Below are 12,375 nucleotides of genomic sequence, written 5' to 3' on the forward strand. Positions count from 1 at the left end.
GTCATTGTGTTGCTACAAAACTTTCCCCATGATTTGCTGCTGATCAGCATATAGTTCACTTCTTTTCCTCCAATTAAAAATTGCAAACAGAAAAGCTTTCCAGCACTAACAGATCCACATGTCCCCCATAGATGTGGAGCGTCACATGTTTCAGGAATGGCTAGACCCACCACTCCGCTACCATATAAAAGCAATGTCAATCATTGTGTCTCATGTTTAATAGATCTCCTTCATGGTTCTAATTTTGCCATTAGGAACTTAGATTTCAGGAACTTTCCTTTTAGTATAGTGTAACCAATAAAGATGGATCTCCTTCATAGTAATGGTGTGCTTATAATTCAGCATTTACAGAAGGATTACAGGTCTTACCAGGACTTTCTAAATTTCATGTCACATGTAGGAGATCCCCGGAATATATTTTTAATTTATTTTCCTCTTTGGTTCCAGCTTAACCAAATGGTTGGTACTAAAATGATATGGGTGGCAGTCATTGGAGATTGGTTCAACCTCATATTTAAATGGTAAGAAGTTTTGTTTCTTTAAATAACTTCTATTTTTTTGTGATACAGATTCTTAGCTACTTCAAAAGTAGAATACTTCTTGTAACCTATAGATTTACCTATGTAGTTTTACCTATTAAATATAAAATACAAAATGTTTCAACATTCATTGTTTACTAAATGAGGATGTATTTGAGACATTTTACTAAGTGAAGAAAAAGAGCATTTATATGACTATTCTAACAATATCATATAGCATAAAGTGAATTATGCTTTGTTTGGACTTTTCTACTCAGGGATCTGTTTATTGTATGTGTACAGTATGTGCTTTTTTCCTTTTTTTGTTAGGATTTTATTTGGCCATCGCCCATATTGGTGGGTCCAAGAAACCATGATCTATCCCAATCAATCGAGCCCATGTCTTGAACAATTTCCTATAACATGTGAAACGGGGCCAGGTAAGAAATGTTCGTGGCTTCAATGTTACGCAGTTATAAGTATTACTTCAATAAGTAGCAGTGAGTGATAGTAATTATACCGCAAATTAATGCACCCACTTAATGAAAAATACAGCATGAGGGCACTTGAGCTCAGTTTTGAAAGAGCATCAAGATATGTAAGTAGAAAAGTAAGAGAGAACCTAAATGTTAGTTGTGTGATAGGTACTTCCATGAAGAGCCGAAACTAGCTTGTCTGAATATTGGCAAGAACTTTTGTTTTAATGCCGTTAACCTTTGAAGGACATCAATTTTAAAATTATAGTTATGACAGGTAGCAATGCTGGAAGACTGTTCTTCCAACAATTACGCCCCAGAAATGTGGAATCACCTTTGTGTGAAGTCATTCTTGGACGTAGTTCTGTGACACTCCCCAGAAGTTTGTTGAAGGTAAGTAGATGCCATAGATTTGTTTTCCTAGGTATATCAAGTGAGCAGGAGAAATATTTTTATATCCAAACATATACATAAGTCAGTGCTGTCCAAGAGAATTCCAAATTAGAACAAGTGACTCTTAGGAGTTTGGGGATTTCTGAGCTACTATAGCAATTTTAGAGCCACAAAAGTAATACAAATTTGTGATCCCTTCCCTGATATTTAAACATCTAATTCCACTATTCTTCTCTACCCTGAAGTTTGTTTTTTATTTAAACTAAATAGCAACATCCATCTATGTTATTACTAAAGGGAAGCCTGAGTTATCTATTCAGGCTAGAACAACCCACTCATCTCAAAGCTGTAGACTGACACAAGGGAATACACCATATATGTGATGTCGTGTATGTTATATAAATGTGTTTTCACTGGATTGTTTCACTCAGCACCCTTCCGCTTCTGTTTTTATATTCTTTCCTGAGTGGAATGTAAATCAAATATTGCTCAAGTCTCAAATGAACTTTTAAATCCATGAAGTCTGAAATTAAGCAAATTAAGCCCAGACATTCTTAATCTACACTGGATTTTACATGTTTACACAGCTTTAATTAAGGTGCCCACAAAATGCATTTTTTCCAATATATGAGAAATGTGCAGTAATTTTTATTAATGTGTTTTGCGATTCTACAGGCTTTCCTATGGATTGAAGTGTTGCACATTTTCCCTTTCTGTAAGAAAGATGCTGCATTATAATTTACTCTAACTTTGATGAAGTGGTTTGAGCCCTTTTGTCTGACAGCTTGTTTACTACTTTATGTGAGGACCTGTTATTAACTGTTAAGATTGTTCACTTGATCATGAAATCATTTGGGGTCCAACCCAAGCTACAGATAGCTTCAGCTCCTTTCAAATGATTTCAGACCTGAGGGCACTCAGCCCATTGCAATATTGAGTCCTTGGTTAGGTACAATTAGTGTGTTTCCACATGATTAATTGGAATAGAATGCCTGTTTCTTCTTGTTTAAAAATAAACCATTTTATTTATTCAGCCTTTTCCAAATTTGTTATGTAGAATGTTTAAAAATGTAGTTTAAATGAGAAGACTAGAGTGGAAGACTTTATACATTAACATGAATATTTAAATGAGCAAAGTAGAGAAAATAGTAAACAAGATAAGGACTGCAGATAGCTTGAACTAAAAACCTGTATCTGCACAATCTCAAATTTTGGGGAAGAGATTCTGGAATTTGAACTTGGATTTGGATCTGAATTTTGCAGTGAGATGAACCAAAACTGAGACTCCAGTGAGATGAAACAAACACTCTAAAAATATTGGAAGAATTTCAAAATGTGGATCTAAATTTTAGGCTTCAGACCAACCTCTAATACACACAGTACATATGGGATATGATAAACACTTTTAGATTAAAAGACTGATAATAGCAAATAAAAAGTGTTTTCAAACACTGAAGTATGAGACCATAAGTCGGTTTAACCAATAAAATGAATTATAACATGTAGAAGGTCCATACAAGTTCCTTTTGAAAGAAAGAAGGAATGATGGAAACATGATCAAGAATCTCTTAGCCAAGTCCAGAAAAAGAGGCATAGAAATCAACACCTTTGTGAACTACTTCTGTAGAGATTGGTCAAAACATTTTCTTAAGTGAAGAAATGATTTTCACTGCCTCAAAAATGATAGTCATTGCAGAGAAGCTAAATGAATTATTTGCTTCAGTCTTCATGGCTGAGGATATTGGTTGATTCCCAAACCTGAGCCATTTATTTTAGGTGACAAATCTGAGGCATTGTCCCAGATTGAGGTGTCATTAAAGGAGGTTTTGGAATAAATTGATAAATTTAAGAATAACAAGTCACTGGGACCAGATGGCATTTACCCAAGAGTTCTGAAAGAATTAAAATGGGAAATTGCGGAACTATTAACTGTGATTTGTAACCTATCCTTTAAATCAGCTTCTGTATCTAATGACTGGAAGATAGCTAATGTGATGCCAATATTTAAAAAGGGCTCTTGAAGTGATCCTTACAGACTGGTAAGTCTAACGTCAGTACTGGGCAAATTAGATGAAAGTATAGTAAAGAATAAAATTGTCAGACACATAGATTAACATAATTTGTTGGGGGAATGTCAATATGGTTTCTGTAAGGGAAATCATGCCTTACAAATCTACTAGAGTTCTTTGAGGGTGTCAACAAATGTGTGGACAAGAGAGATCCAGTGGATATAATATACTTAGAGTTTCAGACAGCCTTTGACAAGGTCCCTCACCAAAAGCTCTTAAGTAAGTTACGTAGTCATGGGATAAGAGGGAATGTCCTCTCATGGATTGATAATTGTAGAAAAGACAGGAAACAAAGGGTAGGAATAAATGGTAAGTTTTAAGAGTGGAGAAAGGTAACTAGTGAGGTTCCCAAGGGTCTGTCCTGGGACTAATGCTATTCAACTTACTTATAAATTATCTAGAGAAAGGAGTAGACAGTGAGGTGGCAAAATTTGCAGATGATACCAAACTGCTCAAGATGGTTAAGACCAAAGCAGACACCGAAGAACTTCAAAAAGATCTCACCAAACTAAGTCATTGGACAACAAAATGGCACTTTACATTTACCAACATTAAATTTCAATTAATATACATATAAGAACTAGGGGTCACAAATGAAATTAATAGGCAGCAGGTTTAAAACAAACAAAAGTCACTCAGCACATAGTCAAACTGTGGAACTCCTTGCCAGAGGATTTTGTAAAGACTAGGATTTTAACAGGGTTCAAAAAAGAGCTAGATAGATTCATGGAGGTTAAGTCCATCAATGGCTATTAGCTAGGATGGGTAGGAATGGTGTCCCTAGCCTCTCTTTGTCTGGAAATGGATGACAGGAGAGGGATCACATGATGGTTACCTGTTGTGTTCCCTCCCTCTGGTGCATCTGGTATTGGCCACAGTCAGCAGACAGTATATTGGGCTAGATGGACCTTTGGTCTGACCCAGTATGGCCATTTTTATTATGCCTACAAAATAAATCCTAAAAAATTTTCTACCCTTTCGATGTCACAAGAAGTCATGATACACCAGTCTAACATACACAGTCAAATCCTCCCTCTGTCTGCTTTCCCCCTGTCTGGGTTTTCCTGTGGTATGATGGAGTCCCCAGAGGAGTTAGAGCCTGCATAGTCAATTCTAAACCATTTTTCTGCAGCCCTTCGCCCAGAGGGCATGTTGGAACTGGCGATGGGTGTGTCAGAATCAGTGATATAAGGAGTAGGAGTGGCTGTACCATATTGCAGTCTAGCTATATTCAACTGCTGGATGATTTTTGAAGACTATTCTGAGAGACACCTTTAGGCACAAGCCTCTAGCCTCTGCATTACTCATGCCTGTACAAGGCTGAGGACCAGTGAGAACTAGGAAACCATAACCTCCTTCCACCAAATGTAATGAATGTAATTCTGATGAAGCAGAGAATCCAAACTCTGGTTATGTAGAGAGATTTACCATAGTAATTTTATGAATGATTTCACCAGCAGTATTCCACTGGGGTTAGATTTGTGATCAGTTCTGAATCTCCACATTGTCTTCAGTATGCTTGAGAACAGCTTCTGTTAAATTTGAGTAAATCACATGGCACGCAATAAAGCATTCGATATTCATAAATTTGTTTTTATTGAGTCCACCATTTCTTGCACTACTATAGAGCAATGTTAGTTAATTTCAAAATATGTTAACATTGTTTCTTGGTAAGGGATCTATGAAAATCTTTTCAACACTTTTGGTACTGTGTCAAACTGTACATAAATAAGCCCTTTCCTTCCAGCATCATTGAAAAGACTCTCCCACCCCCTTCTTTGGAGGATCTACAGAAAATATAGCTTCCTAAATGAAAAACCAGATAAAAATAACTGAGAAGGGCTATCTGATGTTTGAAATTGCTCTAGTGTTTTTTAAATTGTATTGATACAAGGAGATCATTCCCTGCTTTCCTCATGTATCAATATATACCTATCTTCCATTTTTGCTGTATTCTGTATACATTGTGCTGTGTCTAGACTGGCAAGTTTTTCCGCGAAAGCAGCTGCTTTTGCAGAAAAACTTGCCAGCAATCTACACTGGCCTCTTGAATTTCCACAAGAACACTGACGATCTCATGTAAGATTGTCAGTGTTCTTGCGGAAATGCTATGCTGCTCCCGTTCAGGCAAAAGCCCTTTTCCAGAAATGCTTTTGCGCAAAAGGGCCAGTGTATACAGCTGAAAACTGTTTTGTGCAAAAAAGTCCCGATGGTGAAAATGGTGATTGGGGCTTTCTTGCGCAAAACTGCATCTAGATTGGCACAGACGCTTTTCCGCAAAAAGTGTTTTTGCGGAAAAGCGTCCGTGCCAATCTAGACGCTCTTTTCCACAAATGCTTTTAAAGGAAAAACTTTTCCGTTAAAAGCATTTGTGGAAAATCATGCCAGTCTAGATGTAGCCTGTGGCTCTGTTCATAACAGCAATATAATCCGAAGTTCTTTTTCTTTCTATCCTGAAGAAGCTATCAGACTTACATAAAATTACTTCCCTTAGGTTAGTATAAGGATAGGCTGCCTTCCTAATATCCATGTAATTTTTGGTTATGAATTATGCCTGACATGCCAAAAGCCACCATAACTGGGGGTCTAATATTCATAAATCAGTATCAAGTTCAAGAAATGTTAGCCTGTTCTTTGCTGACAACGTTAGTCTCGTTGCTCAAGATGTATTTGTAGCTATGTGTGTGGAGGACACTTCATTAGGCACCATCATCTTTGTGGCACCTTTATTTTCAGCAAAAATCAGTTTTGTTAACCTATTTAACATATTTTCCTCTCAGCATTGCAGCACATGCCAATTTAAAATCTGTATGTCATCTATTGCTGCACTTCTAATAAAGTTTCTGGAGAGACTGTGAATAATTTCTCTTCATGTAGACAAGACAACTTGATCCAGCTTTTGAAAATCATTAGGGTTTCTATAGGCGTTTTTTACTGCTTTAGGTTCATTGAGTGTTTGAATAATAATTCTTTTTTATATTCCAAACTTGTATTAATTATTTTTAAGTTAACATATTACTTTTTTTCTTTTATCAGGAAGCCCATCTGGCCATGCCATGGGATCTTCTTGTGTCTGGTATGTAATGGTAACAGCAGCACTTAGCTACACAGTAAAATGGAAAGATGAATCTTCAGTTACTCTGCACAGGTCAGTCTGTTGCTGATATTCTGAGACTTTTATTTTGATGGATTTATATAATTTGTTGTGTTGAACATTATTATAGCATATATTTTTAAATCGTTCTGATACACTTGCCTTTTAAATTGTTAACATGTCTTCATTCTTACTGGTTTGGACAAGGATTTTGAATATAAAAGGAGTTTTATATTTTTCTTTAGGGTGACATGTAATTAACTCATTGCCATTGGATTAATGTATGAGCCCAGCCTCCCACTGTGGGAGTGGGACAGGACAATAATGTTTGTAATCCTGATTTATATTCAGTGCCTTTCTTTCAATGTACTGGTTAGTACATTAAATTTACCACTTTGGGAATAGTCATTCATATTTTATTATAAAGAAAATGCACATAGTATTGGCACAGGCAGCATGATGCTTAACTCCGTATAAGACATTATGCTTAGTTGGACTTTTAACCAAGGTTAAAAGGATTGTTATTTGACTGCATGAATCATGAGTTTAATTATGCCTTAATGATGGAAAACATGAAAAAATACATCTGCCACTTTAGCTTTCCATTAATATCTTACAACAAAAATAAGCATCTGATTTTATGTCCTAAGTATTAGTGTCTTATCCTGCAGTCTGGGTTGCAAGATCATACCATTATTCTTCCAGTTTTATTCAGTATCTAGCTCCAGGTTTTGATCATCTGACTTTAGATTGTTGAATTGTACCCCTGACAGCTAAAAATATGGGACCCAGATGAATGACACACAATGAAATATAATATTTGGAATTTTAAAAATTTAATGTATACTGTTTCTTTTTTCTTTCATAGACTTACCTGGTCATTCCTCTGGAGTGTGTTTTGGATTATTCAAATCAGTGTGTGTGTGTCTAGAGTATTCATAGCAACACATTTCCCACATCAAGTTATTCTTGGAGTAATTGGTGGTAATATTGCTTATTCTTTGCAATATAAATACATAATCTGAACATTTGTTTAAGTTTAAAAACAAGTCATAGGTATTTAAAGGGCTTTTTATCCTGTGTCTCTAGAGCTGCATGTGATTTCTGGGGAGATAAGGGTTTAAATATAATAAATAATAATAATAATAATTAATATGTATTGTATATTACTGGGGCATATAGAAGTCCTAATCAAGGACCAGGAGCCCATTGAGCTAGATGCTGTACAAACATAGAACAAAAAGATGGTTCCAGCCCCCAAAAACCTACAGTCTTAATATAATACTAGCCTTTAGGCCAGCAGAGATGACAGCCTTTGTGGGCCCCTGAGGAAGGTGTGGGGGGCTAGCTTCATGCTCCCAGAATAGGTGGGGATGAGGGTGGAAGAGGTGGGCATGAGGGCAGCCATCTGTCAGCATTGCCCAGAGTGTGGCATGGCATGCGTCTTCCCTCCCCTCCAGCCCTTAGTGCTGTCTAGAGCACACAGCCTGGCACTTCAGTGCAGTGCTCCAGAGGCGGTGCAAGTGCAGCAGTAGTTGCCGGAACTCTGGGCCCCTTTGAATTGCCAGACCCCCAGGGCAGTTGTCCCCTTTACTCTCTCCTCACCCCTCAGTTAAGCAGGCCTGCTTTAGGGTAACAGTTTCAAAAGTGCAAAAGTGTTTTAGGAACTTAGTCCCATTTTTTTTAAAGGAATATAGGCATTTGAAAGCCTAAGTCTCACTGATTTCCTGTGAGACCTAGGCTCTTAAGCCTCGAGTCAGTTTTAAAAATGGGATTTAGGCACTTTTGAAAATGCTTCTCTTAGTCACTCTCTGATCTTAGAGCAGGGGTGGGCAAAAGGGCCTCCACAGACCAGATCTGGCCCACCAAGTGAATTGATCCAGCCCGTGAAGGCCCTGCCACTCCCCTCATCCCCAGGCCAATCAGGGCCTGGGGGCGGGGAGAAGCATGTGAAGTCTCCTCCCACTCTGCCCCTGCCTTGCAAGGAGTGTGTGACTTCCTCTGATTGGCCTAGGGGCAGAAGGGGAGCATGCGAAGTTTCTTCCTGCCTTGCGCAGGGTGCAGCGCTTCTAAGCACCGCACGCTCCTTCCAGGATGGGGGAGGGTGGGAAGAGACTTCATGTGCTTCCCGCTGACCCCAGGCCAATCAGGGCTTGGGGTCAGGGAGAGTGCATGAAGTCTCCCATCCTGCAAAGACTGCTCAGCTGGTAGTTGATGGGGGTAGGGAGCAAGAGACTTCACGTGCTCCCCCTCCCCAGTTCCTAATTGACCTGAGGGCAGTAGGAAGGAGCATGCAAAGTCTCCTCCCACCACCAGGGGCACAGGTACCTAGAAGGAACTGCCAGCTGTTCAGAATAGATGGCAGTACTTTCGGGAGGGGGTGGGGAACGGCAAAGACTTTGCGCACTCTCCCATCCCCAAACCAGTCACGATCTGTGGGTGAGGAAGCATGGAAGTGTCTTGGCCCCACCCCTTCTGGGGTCACCCAGAGCCCTTGGTCAAAAATTATTGCCCACCCCTGTCTTAGATGGGAGCATTGGTTCCAGGAACTCCCTATGCTACTTTCCATATGCAAATTAGCATGTTTAGTGCTGAGATGATGGTTTAAAGCTCCTGAGATCCATCTTTTTTTCTATTCATGGTCAGGAAGGGGGATAGTGAGGGAGAGGGGAAAAAAATCTCCTCCTCCAGCACCCAGAAATGGGGAATGACCAAGAACATAGGTAGGCTTGATTCACCCCTGTGAGAGGAGGGGGTTGCAATTTGCATCTCCCTCTACTCAAGATGTGGCATCTGGAGGGTATGAAAAAGGAGACACAGACTGGTCCATTTGGGTATGTTCATGCAAGGTTTATTAGTGAAAAACTACATGTCTCTTTTGAAACTATGACTCTTGGCATTTAAAGTGCCGAAGGAGATTCATTATTTTGACTTGGCAGTTTTGAAGAAGAATGAGGTTTTTGAGGGTACTATAAAGTGGAAAAACCAAACATACTCTTTTTCTTTAAGAGGTCTAATTCTGCTTTTAATGGTAGGCCCTACAAAACAATTTTTTTTTGCAATGTCCAAGAGCACAATGAATGCATCGTCTAATATTGCATTTCTAATTCACAGGAATGCTTGTTGCTGAAGCATTTGAACATACTCCTGCAATCCATACAGCGAGTTTGAGAACATACATCAAGACAAATGCGTTTCTCTTTATCTTTGCTCTTGGCTTTTACCTGCTTCTCAAACTTATTGATGTTGATCTTCTGTGGTCTGTTCCCAAGGCAAAGAAATGGTGTGCCAACCCAGATTGGATAAATATTGACACAACTCCATTTGCTGGACTGGTGAGAAATTTAGGTGCACTCTTTGGTTTAGGTCTTGGGATTAATTCGGAAATGTTCATCATGAGCTGTAAAGGTATAAATGGATATAAAATGAGTTTCAGGCTACTGTGCATAGCTGCTTCTTTAGCAGCCTTGCAGCTGTTCGATTTTATCAAGTTACCTACACATACTGAGTATTTGTTTTATGTTCTTTCTTTTTGTAAAAGTGCAGCCATACCTCTTACTGTAGTTGCTTTGATTCCATACTGCATACACCTGTTAATGAGGCCAACTGAAAAGAAGTTAAATTAGGTGAACTTTCAGAATAGTCTGAAAGAATGTGGGCACATCTAGATATAAGTAGTGGTCTGTGACCCACTGCAAAGATCATTATTTTTGTACTCCATTCTAAACAGAGGTGGATGTCACTATGTGTGTGTTTTTGCTTTTGGTAAATACCATGTCAAAAGACAGTACATCCTGAAATGACACTGTCATGTCAGAATCACTGATTGACTTGCACTTTGACTTCATTCCCAGAAGTATTGCAAAGATTGACAATACAGTATGACTGTCTAACACCCCTCAGAGTATGTACATGTTTTGACGCTTGTTGGGATTAGTCCCAGCTTGTAGTTTTTTTTAGTTTTTGTACACTTTCACTTAGATGGTGCTTTATCTCCCATATCATTCCACTTTCAATTTTATATCTACATATAAATGCTGCCTATTAGTATGCTGGAAAATTAGGTGTGATAAAAATCACACTAACTCAACTGCATGAATGTAGTGTGATGAAGCTCTCTCCATAGTTCGCAAAACTTTAGATTTAATTTAGTGTTTTCTAAATGATGCATCTTCTGACTGAGTCAGGAAAAAAGAATAAATTATTTTTTAAAAGATTAGTGTTAAACAATGTAATTTCAGGCCACTAGATTCTATTTCTAGGGCTATCGACAGAGCAGATAACTTTGTATTGATATGTTGCTTTTTGTATTTTTCTTTTAAAATTAGCTAAATGCAAAATATTGACATGAAGAGGCAATAAATTCTATTTACTAAAACTACTACACATTTAACTTTATGGAAACTCTTGAACATAGCACATTAAATCAGTGTTATTTGGGTATGCATCTACACAGAGTAACTGCGGTAGAAACTCATTTAGTGTGAATTCATGTCATCTCAACACACCTCCTAGTGTGTTATGCTTGTTCCTGACTTTCAAATGTAAACCAGTCTAATAATCTCAATTTAAAGAGTACCCAACCACAATCATGATTTAGTGGTGGAATTGGTCAAGATAACTCTTTGTTGCCATAAATGAAAAAGCAATTCAAGAGTAAAACATGCCATGCTTATGTTTAGCCAACTTTGTTTGGACAACCACAAAGATAGCTGTTATAATATAGTATACGTTTACTATAATACTCATTTGTGAACTGACGGGGCTGATTAATCTGGCACTATAATTACGTAAAACCAATTATATCCCTTTGTATATATTTTAATGCATTTCTGTCATTGCACATTGACTTTCTAAAATTCATATCCCATATAATTTCTGGGTGAGGTACCTTTTTAGAGTACAGCTAAGATATAGTATATTGGTGCCTCTCGTAGGGTTTTCAGACTCCATACTAAGACCGAGATGGGGCAAAGGCTGAAGGAGCACTGGGACTGTAAGGCCCAATCCCTCAAGTACTTTGCCTAGGGCTTAGGCTAGTTTACCCTTATGGTCCCTTCTAACCCGATGGTTCTATGATTCTACTTACAAGCATGCTCTTGGGGAAAGGACTAGGCAGGAGAGAGAAAAGAGGGAAACCATTTCCTGGAGAAGCACTTCTTTGCAGTGGCAGAAGAAACCTCTACTGAGGGATTCTGGCTGCGAGTCCTCCCATCCTGATGCTACCCAAGGGGAAGGTAGAACCAGTGACAATGGTACCATAGAGTCACAAGCATTGGAACAATGACAATGATGAGAGTTCAACTACTTATCCTCCTTTCCCCACTTCCTGTGATCATGAAGGGTTGTGGGGGGTGGAGTTGTGGGGGGTGGAGTGGCAGCGCAGTGCATTTTGTGTCACTCATTCCACCTGATGCCCCATAACTTCCTGGAAAATGGAGCCCCTCCCACCTTGCCCAGGGGCCTGGCAAGTTTGTCAGACCCCTTGTTACTAGCTAATTCAGACACTGTATCTACTGCTTTTCAGAGACGTGAACAAATATCAAGTTCCTACTTGAACTGCTTTATATTCTGTCCACAAGTATATGAAAACATCCTAAAGAGGAGAAGGATGTACAATTTTGACAGATATGCACGAGAGCTTATTATGTCTGAACTAAGTGCTTTACTTGGCTATTTACAAAGCATTTTCCTCTGCCTTGATGCAATGTCAGTAATTTAGTAATCATCTGTGACATTTCAGTGCAAAGTGAATGAATACTAACAAAATCTAGGCAAAACTTCATGGACATCCGTCAATAGTCAGAAATAAAAGAAAAGTGCTG

The 12,375-nt window shown here is 38.6% G+C and overlaps 1 protein-coding gene across 1 annotated transcript; it reads left to right on the forward strand.

Moving 5' to 3' along the window:
- The first annotated feature begins 237 nt into the window (after nucleotides 1-237).
- On the forward strand, nucleotides 238-11,165 carry G6PC2 (glucose-6-phosphatase catalytic subunit 2). The gene is made up of 5 exons (XM_006135775.4): nucleotides 238-521; nucleotides 849-958; nucleotides 6,493-6,604; nucleotides 7,419-7,534; nucleotides 9,665-11,165. The coding sequence occupies exons 1-5, from the start codon at nucleotides 304-306 to the stop codon at nucleotides 10,174-10,176; spliced, it is 1,068 nt and encodes a 355-aa protein (XP_006135837.1). The 5' UTR covers nucleotides 238-303; the 3' UTR covers nucleotides 10,177-11,165.
- The last annotated feature ends 1,210 nt before the right edge of the window (nucleotides 11,166-12,375 follow it).

Source organism: Pelodiscus sinensis, chromosome 7, assembly GCF_049634645.1.
Source record: "Pelodiscus sinensis isolate JC-2024 chromosome 7, ASM4963464v1, whole genome shotgun sequence".
Taxonomy (NCBI): Eukaryota; Metazoa; Chordata; order Testudines; family Trionychidae; genus Pelodiscus; species Pelodiscus sinensis.

Coding starts and splice junctions, on each gene's coding strand:
- G6PC2 (XM_006135775.4), top strand. CDS start 304: ATGGATCTCCTTCATAGTAATGGTGTGCTTATAATTCAGCATTTACAG. Junction 522..848: donor TTCAACCTCATATTTAAATG/GTAAGAAGTTTT, acceptor TTTTTTTGTTAG/GATTTTATTTGGCCATCGCC. Junction 6,605..7,418: donor TCTTCAGTTACTCTGCACAG/GTCAGTCTGTTG, acceptor TTTCTTTCATAG/ACTTACCTGGTCATTCCTCT.